This window comes from Contarinia nasturtii, unplaced genomic scaffold (genome assembly GCF_009176525.2).
Source record: "Contarinia nasturtii isolate CC-2019 unplaced genomic scaffold, AAFC_CNas_1.1 Cnas_scaffold_78, whole genome shotgun sequence".
Lineage (NCBI taxonomy): Eukaryota > Metazoa > Arthropoda > Insecta > Diptera > Cecidomyiidae > Contarinia > Contarinia nasturtii.
Genome location: NW_022197436.1, coordinates 1,348,471 through 1,371,698, shown reverse-complemented (window position 1 = coordinate 1,371,698; position 23,228 = coordinate 1,348,471). Strand labels below are relative to the sequence as shown.

The 23,228-nt window shown below is 34.8% G+C and overlaps 1 protein-coding gene across 1 annotated transcript; it reads left to right on the top strand.

Annotated features, from left to right (window-relative positions):
* Positions 1–2,408: 2,408 nt before the first annotated feature.
* LOC116337474 (kelch-like protein 17) lies at positions 2,409–22,802 on the top strand. The gene is made up of 16 exons (XM_031762078.1): positions 2,409–2,870; positions 14,194–14,400; positions 14,668–14,866; positions 15,746–15,842; positions 16,456–16,561; positions 16,744–16,759; positions 16,964–17,078; positions 17,954–18,060; positions 20,353–20,469; positions 20,602–20,815; positions 20,922–20,973; positions 21,056–21,148; positions 21,245–21,696; positions 21,823–21,883; positions 21,947–22,095; positions 22,169–22,802. Exons 2-16 carry the CDS (start codon positions 14,363–14,365, stop codon positions 22,231–22,233), a joined length of 1,881 nt encoding a protein of 626 aa, XP_031617938.1. The 5' UTR covers positions 2,409–2,870; positions 14,194–14,362; the 3' UTR covers positions 22,234–22,802.
* Positions 22,803–23,228: the final 426 nt, after the last annotated feature.

Here is a 23,228-nt window from a genome sequence, read left to right as displayed (position 1 = left end):
ACGTACACGTTATATGCGATTTACTAAAAAAACTAAGAAAAATTAGCAACACTAAAGCCCGTGTCTCCCCCCTAGTCTAAATTTTAAAGGGTTGTAAATTTGTCGTAAGATCATATTTTTTGTCGTAAAATGTGACTAAAATTTACTAAAAATACATAATCACTCAACAAGATTCACTTAATTCGATTTCATTGCGTTTTAATGTTTGTAGAATATAATAAAAAGAAAAGCCTAAATAACGGTCATTTGAAAAGTAGCAGTAATGCAATCAATGAAATTTAAATTTCAAATAAAATTCCAAGTAAGCACACAATTCAATGTTGATCATTTATTTAAGTAATCAATTCCAAAATGACTATATTCATTGAAATGATTCAATGTAATCCACTTGTCGTTCGTTTTCATTCATCTAAATGGGTTTCCGTGTTCTCGTCTTTTTGGCTACCAGAATCATGCAGGAATTTAACGTAGCTTAAAATTCGAAATAATTCTCGTTCAAATATTTTCTCCAAATTAAATGGTTATTACATCATTAACTGGATGAATGATCAGAATTCTCTCTTGACGAGCTCGTTGTTGAAATGGTGTTTTTATTATTACATCGGCATACTTCTCATCATATTCGTTGTGATATGAATATAGCATTAGTCATAAAAGTAGCGCACATCTCATGATAGTAGCTGCGCTGTGAGAATGCTTCTAGAAAAACAAGCATCCATCATTTGCGCGTTAACGACGTTTTATTTATTTGCAAACGAGGAGAAAAAAACAGTATTTGAATTGAGTCATTTGAAGTTCCTGTTCTCATGAATTTCCTCGAATGACTTATGCAAGTGTAAAAGCTGCTGATTTCGTATTCTTCTACTTTTTTGTGTTGTTGAAAAACTTTTAAATTAGAAAACTATTTTATAGAATTCAATTAAAAACTTGAACCATAAACGATCCTCCACAAAAAAAAAAATAAATTAAAGAAATGCGATGAAAAGTCCATGTGGTTTTTGTGAAAACTAAACCATATTTGAGATAAAACCATGCTTTTTCAACGGATTGTCGCTCGGCACGGTGAGGTTTTTGTCTGGATTAACGCAGCAACAGCAACAACATCGGCAACAGCAGTAGAGTAACAGGACGTCGACCCATCTTCAAATACTTATGTAACGTTGTGTGAGAGTGCGGCTCGTGTAACATACGAAGTACTTGGTCAAAAAAGATACAACAACAAGAAACAAACGAAGGGGAGCATCACAAGAAACACATGTGCAACTGATGGAGCGCATGTGCATGATTTGGCATCCGTTTCATGAATCGAAATAGCACCGAAGAACTGTACAACAGCACGCATTCACATTCGAATGTTTCGACACAAATTGCGATGACAGAAACACACGCGCAAATATTCCGGCGCTGATGGGTCACTCCAAAAAATGCTTTCACTCGGCATCGGATGTGCGAGTGAAGACTATAAACAAGTATTCGAAACGGATGCTTCTGGTGTCTCTGGTGTATCTTGGCGAATCAGATGAACTTCATATATTCTAAGTTGAGTTCGAGTACCAAAACGGCCTATAATAAATCAATTAAAATGACATCCATTCCGTTCGTATTTCATGAGTTTATAATAAATGATGAAAATATGCGAAAAAAATGCAATATTAACACGAGTTCCATAAATTTTGGAGAAAATATCTTACTTTAAGTGAAAATAATATGAATTTCGTTGAAATAAACAAATGTTGATACAATCCAATGAAAGATACTATTTTTTTCTTCTCGACGGTGAGGAAAGATTATTCTAAACTAGGTAAAGTTGTGTATATTTCTAGTTTTGTTTGAATATGATGCTCGTTGTCGTCTGTCATGCACGCGGTGCGACGATAAGACGGTTTGTTTTTATAAAATTGAATGACATGATACGCACACTCACACATCGTCGATAAGAATGGCAGACGCATCGTCGAATACAGCTGCCATATCACCATATCGCAATTGAAACGTGTTTCATCTCCGGTTTGTCAGTAAATTCGATATATAAATAAAAAAGAAGAAATTAAAGAGTAAACGATAAAAAAAGTACGCAAACACAAAACGTGCAGTCAGCACGCACATCAGTATGAAAAGCCGATCATTTTTCATACCACCATCGTCAATGTAAATGGTAGCTTCGAAGCGCTTGTTGACGCAGCCACAAATACATGCCGAAAACAGTACGTCGTGTTCATTGTTGCCCAATGGTTTTGCGTGCGCGTACACATACTGTACATTGAATCGCGTATTTACACACTCACAACACTCAGTACATCTACACACACACCAACAGCAACGGCATTGGGCTCGTTGGATTTTCGTTGCTGCCAATTGGTTGGTACGGTTGTCGCGTTTTCGTCGATTTGTAGTCTTCAATGCGAGCTCGTAAGCTCAGTTAGCGACAACATCTTGATTGGCAAAGTTTAATGTCAAGTTGAAGGTAAAAAAGCCGAAAAATTGCACAAATTTTATCCAAACTATATCATACTACGTCAAATCACACCGTCTCCCAACTATTCGGTAGCATTTCATTTCGGTCTATTTTTCGATAACATTTAAATACTTTTTTTGATTACGGTTTCTTTTGGTTCACAATTAACTTCTCGTTAAATAAAGCAAAATAAAAATAGGTGTAACAATCACAACAACGACATTGAATTGACAAAACAAGTGATAACTTTGAACGAAGAAAAAAATAAATCCGAAACGGAAATTAAATCGAGTGTGTGTTTGCATCCAAATTGAGTAAAAGTGAGAGAACAAGCTAGAAAGTTGAAAAAAAGGCGATGCCTTAAACACAATTGCGGCCAAACGATAAAGGAAAACAACTCATTGTTTGGACAAGGGTGAGCATTACATCTGCTGGAGTTTGCGTTTCTATTGTGTGTGCGTTGTTTTTTTTTCATCTTCACTTATTTTTAGTTCCGCATCTTTTAAGTGCACAATTCATTGCCATCTCGATTTCCATGTATACATTGTCGCCGTATTTGAATTGATGCTTAAGTAAATCTTATGGGTTTCGATAGCAAAATTACCACAAGATTTCGTATATCGATAAGAACGGGTGTAATATTTCAAAAACTTGAGGCTAGCGCCAGTGCAAGCTGTTCTCAACGTAATTGACTGGCACATGTTTTGTGTGTTATGGCTCTTGCCGTGTTCCTCCCATTTCGCATACGAAAAAAAAAGAACGCGAACGATGACGGAAGAAAAATCGAAAAGGATTAGGAAGTGTGCCATGTGTTCTTGATGCATGATGACTGATTTAAGTTTTTATTTTATCGGATCAGGGTGGGACGTGGTACATTTATAGAAAAATTACACTCATGAATCGAGTTGCCGGGCTAAATTCGAGCGACACGATGGAGCTATGAATGATTGTCTAAAATCGCACATTTGGCTCTGAGTTTTTGTGCGATAAAAAGCTTTAGACATTTCTTAAACAAAATATTAATGCTGAATTTACCGCACAAACATTCAGACTTTTATCAAAAACCATACCATTTTACTCGGTTTTATTTTTCTCGTTTCATTCGGCTTGTTTTTTTGTGAAAATGAAGACCGTTTGATAAATTTCATTCATGTACCAACATTTTATCCACGTTAGACCCCATTTTATACTCCAGACGAATACTAAACGGATTAAGAAAACTTCACTGTCAAAACCTTCCATCTCTCATCTCTTTCGCTATTTTTTACTCGTTTTCTCTCTCTTCCTCTCTCAATAGAATACATTAAAATATCGTCCACATTTTCTATGTCGTTTGTGGTGTGCGATATTGAAAAAAATCACAAATTTCCGCGGCTTTCATAGCTGTCAGCAAAATGGTAGGACGTCAATTGTGATTGTGCCGGAATTTGGTCTTTTATTTCTTTTTGAATTTCCTCTTCATCGAAGTCAGACGCTCGTTAAAAAAATTCAGAACTTTGTCAACATCCAAATCCATGTGAAATCAATGTAATTGAAATGACGTGAACAGAAATCAAAAATCGTCTTCTCTTCAAACTTTACTGAAAGCGTGCATGGCCAATATAATTTTGATCTCAGATGGAGAGAGAGAGAAAGAGAGATAGAAAGAGAAAGAGAGAGAGAGAAATCGAACGAATTGGAAGAATGAATAAAAATGAATGAATAAATATTTACACTGTCAGCTGAAGAAAATGGCACAGTCACTGTGAATAAGATGAAAAAAGTTTACACACACTTCATTTGCGATACTGTTTAATGGAAACCAGATTTGAATCGTTGCGGCGAAAGAGTAGCTCTTATTTTTCTCCAAATAATACTGCAACATAAAGTTTTTTATGAATAGTTTATTTGTTGTATTACAACAAATAAACCGTGTGAAAAAAACTTCATGTTGCAGTATTATTTGGAGAAAAATAAGAGCTACTGTTTCACCGCAACGATTCATTTGTTGCATAAAATCTAACAATTTTCTTCGATTGAAAGTCATTGGCAATCGATTCATTTTATCGGTTAATCAAATGTCCGCAAATTGAATGAAAAAAAAACATTGCAAAAAATGCATTGAAAATAATTCGATCAACTTTAATTCGATTAGAATTGATGCGAATAGTTGGTAATGATGATGGAAAATTGCATTTGTCGTTCGCAGTTAAAATTTACTACATTTTATTGATTCAGGACTCTAGTAGCAAATCAGGATTCAATTTCTATGTTAAAAAGGAATATTTCAACACACAACTACGATTTGTCGTTTTTTCGTTTTTCTTTTTTATTTATTTTTCACTTCATGATAGTCACGTGCATATATAAACTTAGCACTGCGTTTGTGTTCAATACGCGTACAATGTTTATCAGTTCTATAATTTGAGAAAATGGATAAAACAAATAAGAGAAAAATCATTAACTAGTATCCCCATTTGATGGATTACTTAATTTACGCTGAACTAAAGAGAACACGAGAGAGTGAGAGATTGAAAGAAAGAGAAAGATAGAGATAGTTCATGCATACCGGAAATGACAAGTGGCACGCATTTTGTGCTTTTGCCTTTTGTGTTTGTCTTATTATTGTGTACTTCAATGGAATATTCCTTCTTTTATGAAATTAACATGGAAAATACAATACAAAAGAAAAGTCAGCAATATAATAAGCGTACGCAACGATTCGAACAATGAGAATCATATAAAATGCGTAAACTAAAAATAGAACAATAGAAAATTGATGGTGATCCCTGGCTGAAACTGGGCTTGTGTTTTACGACTTTTCCATCTTTATTGACTTTTGTTAAATATCCATAAGACACTATATCTAGACGAATGAATCATATTTCGATTGTTTGTGATGAGAGGATGGTTGGTGAAAATCGATTTCGATGTATGTTGTGATTGATGTTCGGTTTGAGTATTGTTGATTATGACTGATGTGATCGGTAATGCAAAACAGAAAGAAAATTCTAATTGAATTTCGGTGTATTGCACTTCAGTATGAACAGCCAATTTGGTGTATAATTGAATCTATTGATATATTGAAAATGAGTGAGCGAAAAAAACTGCCGGAGCACGCACGAAACAAGGCATCATCGATAGGAACAACGAAATGTAAATGATATGCGACAGGGAAAAAAATAATCGATAATCTCAGTAATCGAAAAATCAAATCAATTCCCATTAAAATGAAATCACACACTTTTTTTTGGTTAAAAAAGGAACGAATGACAACCGCATGAAAGGAAAATCGACAATCATTGAAAACAATTATAGACACGCAATTATAATACTTGTAAAAGAAGTGGAGTTTATTTAGTCTGGGTTAGTTGAAGTTCTTGCTTCTTCACGTCTCCAGTTCAATTGAACAATGAACCCAAATGTGAAAGCGATTGGCATGAAAAAAAGCAACGAAATCAAATGCTAATGAAATAACAAGTGGTTCGATCGATGAACACCGTCTCTCATATCTATTGTCCCGTTGAAATCAAATCCAAACTACTAAAGAGCTAAGCACACACGAAGGCGTGAGCTAGCAACAACTGAACAAGTGTTTCTTTTTTTATGATTCTTCACGCTTTGTATTTATAATAAACAGAGACGCTCGATTTCATTAACTACCTTCTTCGATCGGTTTTTAATGTTTTTTTTTTGAAAAGAAATACCGATTTTTGTCGATGGAAAGAATGATTGAGTATGTATGAAGTCGAATGTGCGTTCGATCCAATTGGGACGATACATATATTTAATTTTAATGATTGCACAGCGTCACCCACGCAAACATCATCATTTTCAGAATCTAAAAAATGATCAACAGTTCAATTGATGAATGTTTTATATTTTATGAGCAAATTTGTGTTCATTTTTTAGACACTTGGGATTCACGTTTCAAAATTCAGTCAGCTGTGACATTTGCTCGATGTGAAGCTCTTTTTTATTTGGCCAAGTAATTATTCAAGTGATTGCACTGTATTCACGTGCTCATAAATTCATCAAAAAAATATAAAATCCAATTTCCAACTTCAAATCATTAACCTTGGTGCGTGTGTATGCGCCGCGCGCGCACGCCTGTCAGTTGGTGTGGGATAAAAAGAGAAAGAGAGAAAGGGAGAGAGAGAGAGATTATTACATTGCGAAACACGAATTTTATCCATAATTTTTATCCATATTACTCTGATACCACTCGTTTTGATAATAGACTACTTGGTCTCTTTTGTTATTTGTCTCGGCGATTAAACACGCATTTGATTGCCATACCAATGTTTTTTGTCCGATGTCGAACAATTTGAATATTGAAAATGATTTTTTTTTCATCATAAACTGGCAGCGCGCACGATTAAAATAATGTTTATTCTACTCTCATTAATGAAATTTCAGTGAAAAAAAATTCTCTTTCACTCTTTCTCTCTCGTCACTTTTTGTCAAACACAATAAATTATTGAAGTTATTACGCATTGTGCGACGCGGTGTGCTCAAGTGGCGCAAATAATTTATTCAAATACGCACCGCGTTCGAAGTGCAAACGTTTCATCCGGTAAAATTTAGTTAGCGGTCGTCGCATGGTGACACAACCGCCTCAAGTAAGAGTTTTTTTTTTAAATTACCGGTGATCAATGTGTGCGGAGACGTGAAAGAGCGAAAAAAATCCAATTTATTTTGCATATTATATATTGGTGTCATAGCCCTGGGTGCAATCGTTTGCGTTTTGTCCTCCCCTCACTCCCGCTCATCTCTCTTAAATTTCATCGGCATTCATATTCTCTACTCGTCGAAAAGCATAAATGATACAAATGGAAGTTGAGCCAACGAACGTGAGATCTTTTAACGTTAATTTTGGGAACAACCACCGAAAATCAAAGACAGTCCATACAGTGTCACATAGAGTCTATGTCACTTCGGCTCGAATGATATTTTTGAATTATTTTATCAACAATAAAAATAAATTCCACTATGTAATCACATCTAAATTGATCAATTTTACTTTATATAGTAATTTTCAAATGCAAATAAATTCATGAGCTTAAAATGTATTCATAATCACGAAAACATTCTGTTACTGTTTTGAATAAAACGATTCATTTGCAATGCCAAACACAAAAATAATGTTAAAAGTTTCTGAAACAGACGCCATTGAGCATGCTACAAATTACCGTACCTTTAATAAACACTTCAGTCTTTTCTAGTTTGGCCTCTTCTTACTTCGATTTACACCATTTCTACGATGGAATTCTCAAATTGGACAGCTTTGGACCTCTTCGAGTATTGAAGCTCGCGATATTGATAATGTTCTGTTGGAAAAAAAGCGCATTTCATTTGTGATTTGTGTACTATAGTGTGTACGAATTGGGTAGAAATACGAGCTCAGGTTTTTTTCACGAACATGAGTGCTTCTGTGGTAGTGCGCTTACTAAGGTGCGCTATTTCACAAGTGCGGTTCTATGCTCTGATTTTAAGTCACCATAGAAATTATTTTAAAATAGCACTTTTCTAACCCATTTCAATAATTAATGAAATGGTATATGGAAAACTTTGTAAAAGTTGTGGTTTTCAGTTCAGGTTCCATCTGTTTTACAAAATTCGTATATATTGATTCGAAGAGTGCTAATGTCGGTGTGTAAATCTCAGACATTATATTGAGATATTTTCAGCCAGATGAATCAGCTCAGGCTGCTATCGTCAGGCGCTGAAATGTAGCGACAACAATAGAAGTGATTGTTATAGCTATAAAAGCACTCCATTTCAGCTCCTGACGATAGCAGCCGGAACTGATTCAGCTGGATGAAAATATCTCAATATAATGTCTATATCATGCATTGTTTTTTCACCTTCAATGAAGAGTGCCTTCATGTTTGCATATCGTTAAAAGTTTGTCAATTTCACCACTTACAAAGCGACACAATTTTTTATTATTGTTGAAAATGGTAACGTACGCTGTATGTACCAATAGGCACACGAAAAAAAAATCGTAGATAAAAGAAAAGCGAAGAGCAATTTGCATAGATGCGTTCAAAGGCAATAAAAACAATGGGAGATTCGTTGACAAAAGCATCAATGTTTTTCGCTACACAATTGTAAATCACTTTTGCGGAAAGATTTTCAATAAAAGCCGTACTTTTTTTCCTGCAACAATGAAAATAGGACTTGTGAATAAAAAAAGGTGGGAGAAAAACAAAACGAGCGTTTTTCAATTTTTGCTGTACACAATCAATTCTCAAATCACAAATCAATTGATGAAGCCAGACAAATCCAATTTTGAAAAGAACGCAAAACATTCGATCGGACAACGTTGTATCGAATTTTATTATTGAATTTTTTTATTAAAATGTTACATACCAAAAGCCGAGAGCGTAGTTTTCATCGATACTCCTATTGAATATGGGAAAGGGTAAAAGAAAAATATGGAAAAAAGAGGAAAATATGAAAGATTGAGATGACACGTTTTAGAAGGGGTGTCTTTGGAACAAAAAAAAAACTCAAGCAGAACCATGATTTGCTGTGTGTAAGATTTTCAAATACGTTGATTGCATATAAACAAATCACACCGCATTGGCACGAATAATATTTATCGTTTCGGGTGATAGAAAAATAATAAAAAAGAAAACCGGTAAAATGTGTTCAATCATTTCGAAGACATACACACTATACTCATAAATATATGTATGTGATCATACTATATAGTTGTGTTTTGACAAAGGTACAATAACTATAATGTCGTCCATGTCAACCAAATCGGTTTGTGTATGTTCAGAAAATAAACCCCAAACTTATCCAAACATAATAATGATTCACACTCTTCCTCCCTCGCGACTTCTCTTTCTGTATCTTTCTTCCTTTCGCTTATTTACCCGACGAAAAATAGCACGTGTAAGTTAACGACAGTTTTGGTGTAAAAATCTATTTTGATGTATATCATCGTTGGCCAAAGTTGGTGTGAAATGTGTAAAACACATAGTTCGACACATCTTTGACATTATTGATTGGCGTTCAACGTAATCTCAACGTATCTATTTTCGAATTGGCACCATTGTTTTATGCATTTATCAGTCTCTGTAAAGCTGTAAAATATGAATGGGTAAGAATGAATCGATAACTTTTACTCTCTCTCTCTCTCTTTCTCTCTCTCTCTTTCTTTCTTTCTTTCAATCTCTCTCGCCCAAATGAGTTTTTATAAACAAGAATAGGATGTGAGATATGAATTCTCACCCATTTACGCGTGAAAGGACTTTTGAAAGGGCATGTTTCGTTGCAGCGATGAGCACTAAGCTCAGAAAAAAAAAACATACCATGAAATAAGCGATATTGCGTGTTCAAACTTGGAAAACCACGCAAATATTTCAAAAACATTTATACAAAGTCGTTTGTGATGCGATAGTATTGTTTTTGGTGCTTGATGTTTTTCTGGGAACCAATGTTCACATGTAGTAGCGCGCACACACAAACACAATTGAACACATCTTTTGCGCAAATTACAATTTTGTCTGAAAACCTTGCATGGGCAAATGACTTTGGCACGCAAACGTACAGAATGGAATACATAGAGAACAATACATTTCATAAAAACAAAAGCTCTGAAGATTGTTGGTGCAACAACACATGCACAAAAATGAATGGAAGTAGAAAGAAAGAATCGAATTCATGGCAAAAGCAGCAAATTCATGCGGAAAAATTTAATTCCGGAACGAAGAAGCTCAGCGAACAAAAAAAAACCACCCCGACGCATCTTTTGTTATTGTTCAAGGTATTCGACCCAATGCGCTGTCATGCAAGCACTGCACTGTCAAACACAACATTTAAGCGTCTTGAATTCCGAAACGTAAACAATCTCATCAAGTAATAAAAAAGCGCTCTCTCTCTCTCTCTCTCTCTCTCTCTCTCTCTCTCTCGTTGAAGATCCCTTTCTTTTGCAACATTTATGAAGATAATAGGTGAATACTATACAAACCATACGGGAATTTTTTTCTTCTCTCGGCTTTAATTCATTTCAATAGCATTATGTGCATTTTTTGTGTGGAATCAAAGAATGAGACAGATTTGTTTTTCGCACACTCTTGAGACTTCTTTTCATTTGGTACAATTGCATGCTTGTTGCAATTCACTTTGTTCCCGGAATTTTAACTCATTTTTACTTGCAACGAAACGAAAAAAAAAAATATTATTTTAAAACTAGTCAGTAAACTTAATACGATATGCACAAAATGTTTGTTGGATGCAGAATTTTACGGTGAAATAATGAATGGATGGAAAATGCAACATGATGCTGAACATGTTTTACTTTCAATAGACAGTGAAACCTCAGAATTTGAGGAAATAGCATCAACATTGGAGTTACAAACGCATTCGACTCGATCTAATATGAAAAAATTGACTGTATTTCTGATGAAAACAAGAAAACACTGCGATGATACGATGCAAAATTTTATATCTTTCAAAATTAAAGGTGTGGAAATTGACAGTTATGTAGGACTCTGTGGAGTTATTTTTCAAGAATAATATCCAATTTCTGGTAAATATAAATTCAAATGGGAACCTCTTGATTATGGATATTCATGGATCTATCGGAAATGCCATGCAATTCGAATGCAACACATAAAACTCATGCAAACTCCCAATCGTCTTAAACTTGAAATCTCCATGGAAATTATAATAAATTTCATGCGATTGCAATATAGATTGGTTTTACTGTTTTCATGCATGCGGTCGTAGCGTATCGCTCAAGGATGAATGCTCAACTTTTGCAATATTCTGCATGGAGGAGTTTTCGTTTTTTCGCTATGAGTTTTACAGCTCCTATAGATTCATTCTATTTTATTGCGTACATTTTGTTTTTTACTTTATTTGAAATTTTATGCCATTCATAAAATGCACATCAACATTTGCTTTTTTCTTTAACTTTTTTTAAATTACATTTTCAGCTTTAATTAATTTCATGTTGTTAACCATTCAATGCATTTTCGTACGCACTAAATACACCATACACCTTTCCGTTTGGGCGCATATTAAAATTTTACATTTTAAACACAACAAGTTTAAATAAATGTAGAAATTTTAAATACTGAATAAAATGCAGGGACTATTACAACGGCAAATGATGAGAGAGAGAGCATCTCAACTTGAAAGAGTTTTCAGTCCGAAAATGCAAAAGCCACCCACCTCCGCTGCCACCACCCAGAAGCCGCGGAGTGGAGTAAAAGGTGAAATGGGCTCAAAACGTGAAAAATGCATAGAGAGGGGGATAGAGGGGCGGAATCATGAAAATTGTAATTGAATTTTGTGCACATTGAAATATATTTTATAACAGGGCTGTGTATTCCTTTATCTATGCCTTTATCAATTTAATACTCGCACACACACACACGAACACAGGAGAATGAACGACTAAAACTTTATGAATCTGACGCCTGTTGTTGTTGTCGTTGATGATTTGTGCTGTGCACTCGCCGCCATAGCGCCAACGTCTAATGTAATTATGCACGAAATTTACATTTGCCGATGTGCAGCCAGAGTGTGTGTATGTATGTATGTTTTGTTTAATATTGATTTTCAATATTATGTGGACATTGCGATGGGAGGATGTGTCTGTATATAAGTAAAATGCATGTAGAACACAAGTGCCGCTAGCAGCATTGATAATATATGATGCATATATAAAGTTGCGTGAAATTTAATTAAAAAAAACATCAAACCGTCAGAATGTGATGCCGCTTTATTGACAGCTCTTTCTAACCACGTTGCACAGAGCAACGTACGAATAAGAAAGTAAACGAAACAAGAGATTTAAATTGAATTTTGGTGGCGCGGTTCGTTACCAGCATTCATTCAAGTAGACAAAAATGCTGAAACATGTTTTTTTACTATATTGCGGATAATCTCTGCGAAGTGAAAATATAAACATAACATTATGTTATTGCTGGTGGATTCCGTTTACGGTGATGTTGTTGTTAGATCTAAACACCGTACCGGCTTTTATACAAATCATGAAAAAAATAACGATTCATTGAACACACACACACACACGGTTCACAATAGTGAGTAAAAAATCACGAATCCATCATTTTTTCGCACATCCGAACAAATATTGAATAATAATACAGCAAAGAACAAAGCAGAATAATAAAAAAAAAACAAAACCGCCAACAACAATCGAACCGACTATGTGTGTATAAATTTCACCGGTAATGCTGTGCGATGATTTTGTCATTTTTCCGTGAATATTTTTTTTCTTCACTTTACCGGTGTCATTTGTACGGTTTCAAAAATTGACCCAACGCAGATAGTGTTGGCTGTCGGTTGTCGTCATTCAAGCATGATTTGATGGTTTTTTGCTGTTAGTTGAGCATGAATACGCATATATGGCAACTAAACAAGTAACACAAATATACACAGTTGCTGTTCCCAACGTTTGAACAAGTGAAAAAAAACCACGAACGACAATCGAGAATGGTGTATGACAACCGATAATGGAGTAGTAGTAGACGACTACAAAATCGACGGCAAATGAAATTAGACGTCGAACACATGACATTTTGATAAATTTATGAAGACCATGTGAAATTTTACAATTCAAAGTTTCCTTGATATATTCTATATGGTGGCTTTGATTGAGTCGTGTTCAACATGCAATTTCAAATATGAACAATGACGACAACACAAAAAAGGTCAATCAACTTAAAAGCCAATCAACCCCGCGCGCATTTTATTTTCATTTTTTTCTGTTTGTTCGTTCCATTCGATGCGTTTGCTCATATATACATGCGAACAATCAAAGCGATGGTAATGACCACATAAAACACGTGTATTTCGAGCCGGTCGATTAAATTATTATTATCGAGGCAAGCGAAAAGGTGGCGAGGTGCCGTGTGCCAATGACGGACTAGTAATTTCTTTTATCGGTCAATAATCAGTGTGGTTACGACGTTTTTTTAAGTATAACGTTTTCGGCACTTTTAGTTCCACGTTTGTTTCGAACCAATTTCCCATATTATTATATTCGCATTTTATTATTGCTGCTCAATGAACTGTTACAATATGCATACATATAAGTTTCCATAAGAAAAAGCTTATTTGCTGGCTTTAGTGATTCGATTTTATAAATAGTGTGTAGAGAAACGTGCAGAGAGTGAGATAGAGAGCCGTAGTGTGTGCAGAAGAAAGAGAGGAGGAGACCATAAAATGGGGGATAGGGGTGGCAGGGATAGAGTGAAATGAGAAAATGTAATGAATGTGCAAAGCTTGAAAATCGTTGTCAAAGTGTTGCTATTGTCATTATGGCAAAGTGTTAGAACAAACGCCATTTGTCTATTGTCTGAAACGGCACATCGTTCGTTGTTTTTCTTCATTACTCGTAGTCACATAGTGACAAAAAAGAGTTCAGACTCGAGCTTGATGAACTTTTCGACACACACTTAGATGCATGACAGCATTTTGCATACATTTTGACGAGTCTCGAGAACTGCTTCAACGTTGCAATTCATAATTACATGTAATTTTTATTGATCAACCTCATGAGTTTTACCAACCGTTCTGTTCTTTGTTTGACTCACCCTTTTGGAAAGGGACAGTGTATACTGTTTTATTTCAAGCACCGTATTATTTTATTACCATGTTTCTTTCGTAAAATTTTCATAACTTTAACAATGATGTTTCTTCTTACTCTTTTGTAGATCGTATTCAAACCCTTTTACTTATCACTTCTATTTTTGTAATTCTCTCTTTTTCAGATCTTCTATTTTTAGTGGCTTGAGAAAATGTATTAAAAAATCGGAGACGCATACGCACGAAAGACTAGACGCAACGAAAGACTAGAGAAGGCCCATATTGGTATACATTTGTAACTTGACACAAACGGAAGCACACACAACACAGCAACAACAAATAATAACAAAAAAAATGGAAAGCAAAATGTTTTTGCCCGTTAAATCAAATATGTAAGTATATATTCTAATTGCCCTCACGCGAACGACACAACAAATCAATTCCCGGCCACCAGCTTCAACTCACATCAGTTTTGGTTCGGCGATTATTGTTGTCCCTTTTGCAAACAAATTTGTTTGTCGTTTGTTTGAAAAACGACATCAATTTTTATTTAAATTTTACCCGGCCATTAGTCCGCAATTTATAGCTTTTGTTCTCAACTCTTTTTGCTTTGGTCGATTTTTTTTTTGTTCAACGATTTTTGTTTGAATATATTTTAGCTCAACTGCGTCAGCGGTGAGCAATGGGACGATAGCTAGTGCCGAAGACATTACGGTGACAAGCAATTCAACACAAACACCATGCGATTTGAGTCCATTGCCCATTAATGATGACATGCTGCCACAAGCCCATCATCAAAATCCTGGACATTGCATTGCATCATTTGCAGCGATCAATCAGATGCGACAAAATTCTCAGGTAAAACTGAATATACACAGCTGTTTACACAATGTTCGTTTTTATTCACATCTCGGTGTTACAAATTGAACTTGCCAACTGCCGGGCGTTGCTTGAACTCCGTTCTATTTCACTCTTAGTTTTTATAAATCCTCACTCATTTGCATGCAAGGAATTTACAAAAAAAATGTGGAATTGTGTTGAACATTTTTTTGCAAGGCATATTAATGCAGAAACATTGCAATGTAAACCACGTAATATTTTTTCAAGGAAAATATTTTCCCGAGCGTGTACGTGATTGATCAACGTTTTTTTGGTGCTTGCATTGCTTCACATTTTCATATAGAATATTTTATGCCTGGGCTGAAGAAAAAATGAGATGGAGAGAGAGAGAGGAAGAGTAAGAGTAGAGAGGGCGAAGAAAAGATATAATAACTGACATTTAAACATCCGTCTGGATTTAGTGAAGAGCAATGCGAGAGTGAATACAAATTAATTATCATTAATGGAGTATGTAGTGAATGTATTGTATGTAAAGTGGAAATTTGAAAACAAAAAAATTTAATTGAGAAAGGGTTGTTCCCAAATTGTTGTAGATGGGCAAAAAATTATTCCAAGGTCGATCGAATTGTCCGTTCATTTTTTTAATTAATTTGTATAAAAATATACGGTTTCGGTCTACTCGGCCCGAACAAAATTCGAGAAATCCGAACACCCTAAGTGTCCGTTCCGGATCCCGCCCGAATCGAAATTTTCTCGGGCCATGCCCTCCGTTGCAACCTCTGGAGGGAAAGCTATTTTCCATTCAAATACTTGCTTTTGTTAAAAACTTAAAAAAAAATGCAAACAAATGAAAACTAATTCAGATTTTGTGTGTGTAATCATTTTTTATGGAACCAGCTATGTGATGTCATTCTGGAGGTAAGCGGCGAGAAGATAAACGCACATCGTGTGGTCTTGGCCTCAGTTTCTCCGTATTTCTATGCTATGTTTAATGGTATGTAAAATGTAATCACTATTCTATTCCAATATTCGCAGCCATTTCGAATAACACATGTACAGAAGATGGAAATGTGCCTTTTATCGATAAAAATGCCGCCAGTTGTGTGGATGAATATCGATGGCGTGAGAAATCGATCTGTGGCTTCGAATTTAATCGAAAAAATTTCTGATCATAAAAACAATGATGACCAAACAATGTATGGCGTCACACATAAAATGTTCCGTCTGACAGTTTTTTTACGCATTCCATCTTCTGTATGCTTTATTCGGTTCATTCTATTTCCTTGTTTAATTCACATTAAAACCATAACAACGGATTCGCATTCGTTTTTATGTCATTCACTTTTCTGAAAGCGAGACAAGTTCTCTCTCGTTATTAATATTCATTTGTCATCTTCTTATTTGCTCCGCATCGTTTGGCTTGACTTTTGCTTGACGCCTATCGATTCATACACATGTCATCTACAATGTTTTACGGCTCATGAATGAATGCTTATTATTCGGCGGGTTTTCGATTGTGCTTTCTTATCCGCGCGCGCGCGCGCTACGGCTTACGTCTTTGAACGACGGAATATAATGGAATGAATGAATGCTGACGCTTACACCAGATGATATGCTTGAACGAAATAGTGTGACAGTTACATTGCACGATGTAGATCCGAGCGCATTATGCCAATTAATTGATTATGCGTACACTGGCGAAATAACCATAAGGTTAGTCTTTTACATATAACATTCTTTTTATTTAGAACAAGAATACGTTTGTAAGATTTGTGGAAAATGATTATTCCTCTGTAAAATAATAAAATAAAAGCAAATTTTCTATATCAAGTATTTTTCTATTTTTTTTAAATTTATTTTCATTGATTATTGGATTTCATTATGGTCCCGATTAGTGAAGATAACGTACAGGTAAATACGACTCATATTTAATACATTGTTTTTGTTTTCGCAGCCAGTTGTAAAAAGAGTAGTCAGTATGTTGTCGATTCATTTTCATCTCACCACATCCACACACTAGTCACATTCTCTCACCTTATTTTCTTTTTCATGACTTTTCACCTTGTTGTTCTGCTTAAAGCTGTTATTTTTTCTCTCTTTTGTCGTTTCGTATAGGTTCTTTTGCCTGCATCGAGCTTACTTCAAATTCATTCCGTGCGTGAAGCATGCTGTAAATTCCTGCTGCGGCAACTTCATCCGTCTAATTGTTTGGGCATTAGGAGTTTCGCAGGTATGCTATAAAATTGTCAACAACTAAGAGTGTTGTCGGTAGCCGTTTTGTTCGCCAAACCATCATCTACACACTTGTTGTTTTTTTTGCTAAATATGAATTGGTACTGTGGCACACATTATTGTGCTCATTCATCTTTATTCATTAAGCGAAGCAGAAACGGCAAAGAAATACATATAATTCTGCGTGGTGGCGACAGTGCGATGTTAGTTCGGCTCTTTTGATAGCGTGTATTTGTACTTTCCTCCATTTCTCATGTTGATCGCATAAGATGGATAGTTTAATGCAGAAAATTTAATAAAAACTCACATATGGAACTCGCTTGAATGCATTCTGCGCAATTTCCCTGTGTTGAGTATGTCTTCGTCGTCGTTGTAGTCACAGGATAAATAACATGAATTAGGTCATGGCTTTTGACGTTGTTTTACTACATTTTTCATATAAGCGACACTTTTACGACAACAACAATGACTCAACGTAAATGTGAAATATGTTTTCCATTCATACACCACGAGGTTTTCCATTAACATAAATAAGTCCATCAAATCATAGTTAGTTGTCAAGGCATTTTGCGTCTGAATCACAAAATGATCACATGCGAAGGAAAGAAGTGCTATTTCGAATCCATTTCAATAGGTTGTTTTTATTGACATCAAACAATTTGTCTAATTTGATGCGAAAAGAATATACAGCCAGCGCTCGCGTTGGCAGGAGAGGTATTTATCATATCAAAAGCCACTTGACAACTTCCAAATACAACTTCTATTGATTTAGGACACATTTCAAACAATCCATTCTAATTTTACATCACTTGACACATGTATTTCACTTTTCGGTTTTCTCTTTTTTTCTCATTTTCAATTCGTCGATTACAGATGCCCATTCGTGCAAAGAGCTTCACACGAGATCACATAAATATGCACTTCAAAACTTTCAACAGGTGATTTTAACGGATGAGTTTCTTGACTTGCCATTCAGCGAGGTAAGTAGTAGGCACTTGGAGAATGGCTTTTTTTTATTTTGAACAGTTGCTTTTACCATGACATCATAGCCACATCGTGAATTCTTATTTAAAGCCGATTGTAACATTGTCGCTTTTAATGCTATGAATAAGTTCACATTGTCACTTTTACTATCAAACACCAACCACATGTGAAATTCAAATGAATTGATGCACATTTACACGAATGTAATCTTTCAGACATTCCAAAAGGATTTACCGAACATGGTATCAAATGCAAATTTGGCCGCCGCACGATTGACGCAAACATACGATTTTCATTCGAAATTGATACTCTGAATCATTGTCATGAGATCATTTTTTTCTGCTGAAATTTTAGACTCCGTTGCATGTAAAACCGAATAAATTTTGTAGAAAAAAACGACACTTTTAATAGATAGTAATTGACTCAGTTCATGAGTGAAATACTTGCTTACAATTCAATGGCAATGATACATACAAGGATTGAATCAGCACCAAAGTGTCAAATTACCAAAAATACCGATAAAATACTGATACGTTTGTAATAGAGCTACCATTTCATTTCTTTCATATTTGTCGATGTTTTTTTTTGTTGATTTGCCCCTCTACTGTGGTTGTAATCACGACCCATAATGATTTTGATGAATCATATTTCTGAAATGTTATTCTTCGACCCTAACAAATTGTCACATCTTCTGTTATCGATACACCCTATTCGTCATATCCATCAAAGCTCGTTTACACGGTGTACCAAGGCGATTAAATTATCTGTCATTTGATAAACCACAATTTCTTTTAACGATGGACTCGCAAAAGCCGTATAATATGTTTTGGTTTGTCGGTGATTGCAATCACAATGTGTTTGATGTTCCACTAGAAAAATCCATTGAAATGCTAAAAACCAAAAATGTTGGCCACAAAGTTATCAATTGATTTGATTCATTTTCACTATTCGTCCGGGTGTTGGTTGTATTCCTAATGAAAAATAGAGTTATTACTGTAATTCGATTATTATACTGCAACGATTTACGAAGTTGAATTCCATTCCAAGAATTTGTTACACCGAGTGTGTACCAATATAGTTAGAGATGAGTTTTCTGTAGTTAATTTGAGAAATATTTTTATTAACAAAGTTATCTGAACTACTGATTGAATACGACTGAATTAGATTCAGTTTTGAAGATTGCAATCCAATTCATTTAGTTCTATACAATTTTGTGTCAAATTATCATATTCATCATTTTTTTTACTGCAACAACTTATTGACAACAAAAAAATTCGTTGAAAATACTTAACAAAACATTTGAAAAAAAAATGTGAAAAATAGAGAATATAATTGCTTGTATTTTGGCTATTTACAAATTGTCCCAATTCAATCTGCTAGATACATAAAAAATGCAAAATCAAATAAGTCCACATATGAGAGATTCGGTTGGTAAATTTTGTTGTAAACTTCAATCGAGAAGCTTGGACAAAAGCGAAACATTTTATGATTTAAATGCTCAAAACTAAGCTTGAATAGCATAAAAAAAGTTGCACATATTTTGTTGTTGTTGAATTAAACTTTATTTCGTGTACAGAAATCTAAAGAGAATTTTAGATATGTAGTTACCAGCGTTATGACAACGAATCAAAGATCTTTCCAATAAAGAAGAATAGAAAAGAAAAAGTAAACAATCCTAAAATGTTGTAAGAAGTTTATAACTAAGATTACAAATGTCAAAGCTCCATTAAATGAAATGAATTGTGTACTGGCATATGTTTTTCGACAAACACGACATCTAAATTCGTAAATAAAAACGTTAAATTGAGCGATTGATTTTCTGAAATGTTGAAGACTAAGCCGAGCATTTGTATGTTGGTCATAAATTGATTAATATTTTTTTTATATCGCTGTTGGCTACTCGATGCTAATGTGTTTGTTAGCTCAAATAATTAACACATTTCAGTAAATGGTTCGTCAGAACTGCTATGCCAACAAAAGTTGCACAGAAGTTCTATTGAATTACCAAGATGCATAAAGTTTTCTGGTAAATATATTATTGTTTGTTATGTCGACCGAACACAAAAATCGATACGCACACAAGTGTTCACGACTTTGAATGGCCAACGAATCCGAATTTCGGTTGGATTTGAAATACAATGTTCGCACATCGTTAATGCGATTGTTTCCATTCTTTGGCGAAATGGTTTTGCCATTTGTGTTGTCAATTGCAGTGGTTTTGCTCTGATTCTGGTGTGAGTAATGAAATTGGCGTAATTCTTTTTTTTTGTTTCTGCTCATTTTCACAGGTGAACGATTTAATTTCAAACAATCAGTTGAACATTTGTTCGGAAGAGAAGGTGTTTGTTGCTGTATTGAATTGGCTGAAACATGATCTCGTCGAACGTAAACAGCACATTGCCGAAGTAAGTTAAGAAGCCCCTAGCATTTAAACGCCACCGAATGCACATTTTTAATACTAATATTATGTTTTTTGTTAAATACATTGTTTGCATTACTCTTTCATTTTCCGTATATTTTCTCACTGGTCGATTTAGCTAATGAGCCACGTACGTTTGCCGTTAGTTTGTCGGGAATTTTTAATGAGTTGTGTGGAAACCGAGAAACTAATCAGAGAAGATCCACAATGCAAGGAATTACTACTTGAAGCAATGAAGTATCATTTACTACCGGAACAAAGAAGTCTGATGACAACGCAACGAACACTTGAACGTCGACCCGACGGCATGAAATCGTATGTGTTTGCTGTTGGTGAGTTTTCGCAATTAATTAAAAGTCACATGAAACCGTTAGTCACGGATTTAAATGGTTCTTCTTCTTTTCTTTTTATTCTATATCTATTTGCTACAAACAAAAGGCGGTGGTAGTCTATTTGCAATTCATAATGAGTGCGAAGTCTATAATCCACGGTATATCGAAGATCTTTCATGCACTTTTCCATTTAAAATGCACACAAATTTAATGTTTTTTTTCCCTCTGATTATCATCAAGAACCAATACATGGATGCCAATATCATCGATGCTATGGAGAAGAAGTCGAAGCGGTGTGACCTCATTGCGCAAAATGTTGTACGTGGTTGGCGGGTATGTATATTCACATTTGACCGATATTAAATTGAAATTGTTGCAAATTTAATTAAAATTAATCAAATGAATTTTGGTTGTTAATATGCTATTCAGGTATGATGGTGTGACAGATCTCTCAACGGCCGAACGATATTGTCCAAATAAAAATGTATGGGAATATATAACGCCGATGGGAACGAAACGTTCATGCTTGGGAATTTGTTCATTTGATGGTTTAATTTATGTGGGTGGTGGTTATGATGGGGCCAGCTGTTTATCGAGTTTTGAACGTTATGATACATTGACTGGTGTTTGGTCAAGTTGTCCTTCGATGAGCACAAGACGCCGATACTGTCGTTTGGCAGTTGTTGATAATTGTATATATGCACTTGGCGGCTTTGATTCGAGCAATTATCAAGCATCGGTTGAGAAGTTTGATCCTCGCGAAGGAAGATGGTCATCCGTTCCGTCAATGACATCTCGTCGATCAAGCTGCGGTGTTGCCGCCCTTGATGGTAATTTATATTGTATTGGTGGAAACGATGGCACAATGTGCATGAGCAGTGGTGAGTACACTTCAAAATCATTACATAAACACCAAATTCTGTATTTCGCGATGACAAAAGGTTTTCTGGTGTAATCTTGCAATATTTTTTTCAACGGTAAAAAATATATTTTATTTTCACTTTCAGGTGAACGATTCAATGTGCGCCGCAATGCGTGGGAACCAATTACAGCTATGCATTCAAGAAGGTTTTTTTAATTCGTTTTTTATTTGCCATTTTCTACATTTCAATTGAATATGGTTTTCCTTAGATCAACGCACGAAGTGGTTGAAATTGACAATGCGTTATATGCCTTGGGTGGAAATGATGGTTCATCATCGTTGAATTCGGTTGAAAAGTATGATTCACAGCTCAATAAATGGACCATTGTAAATAGCATGGTCACTAGACGTTCATCAGGTAAATGATTTGGATCATTCAAGCGATTACATTTTCATTTCATTTGTTTCTTTTTATCGTTTTCGTTAATCAGTCGGCGCTGCCGTCCTTGAATGTTTCAACTTGGAACGTGGACTTGTGCAGACTACGAATTTATGACATTTGAACAGCATTCCAGAATCGACAACATCAGTCAGTGGCACGGCCACTACAACCACAACACCTCCGCTGTCTTCATCAGTGCCGAATACATAACGATTCTTTCATCTATTTTGTCGTTAATCAATCAATTGACGGCAACCATCTGAAATTTCACTTTTTGTGTATTTGTACACATGCCACGATATTTTCAATTAATTTTACATGAACGCGTGTCACAATTTCTCATTTTGTGTGCGCACATTTTTCATGTAACAGCACATTTTTACTCTAAAAGAATTTTTAACACAATCTTTATGACGCATTTAAATTCAATGCCAACACACTTTTTGCTGAGAAAAATATAAAGTAGAGGAAATAAAAAACAAACTAGGCAAAGCATTTTAACAAAAGAAAAATGTACAAAATACACGTAATTTAACATTGATAATTGCCTTTTTCGGCTTAATTTTTACAGTAATAAAATGAAATTATTTAAGAAATGAGTGGGTATATCTTTGTTGACATTCAAATTCGACCAAAAAGAAACAAAAATTTAATAAATTTATCAATTGATCTATACACTCGCATTTGCTACGTATATTCGTATATGTAAAGAGAAGTAAAAGTATGAAACAATAGAAATATCCATCGACAAACATATTTTTGCTATATTATTCAATGAAATTGCTTGAATAATCGAATTTTTATTGAAAATAGAAATACAATCGCAACTATATATAATACAAGCCTTACTCGAATCCGGATTTCTCAAAATCCGATTAAAAAGTTGTCCGACCCAACCGTTCGATTGAAATGAAAACAAAAAAAAAATCATATTTCGGTCGGATTTTCATTTCAAATTTCAATTCGGGTTTCAATCTGGATGGCTTAGTATATTTAAATAATATAAAATATGAAACCAGTCTTACCAGTTCGTTAGATCCAGAAAATCAATCGTTAGAAAAATCAAAATCAGTTCACTCTGACGGTTAAGGAAGGTTATACTTCACTCA

Excerpts from the sequence above, each read along its gene's own strand:
- LOC116337474 (XM_031762078.1), top strand. The coding sequence starts at position 14,363 with ATGGAAAGCAAAATGTTTTTGCCCGTTAAATCAAATAT. Across the intron at positions 21,149-21,244 it reads ATGTTGTACGTGGTTGGCGG|GTATGATGGTGTGACAGATC; the intron begins GTATGTATATTC and ends TATGCTATTCAG. Across the intron at positions 22,096-22,168 it reads GGTCACTAGACGTTCATCAG|TCGGCGCTGCCGTCCTTGAA; the intron begins GTAAATGATTTG and ends TTCGTTAATCAG.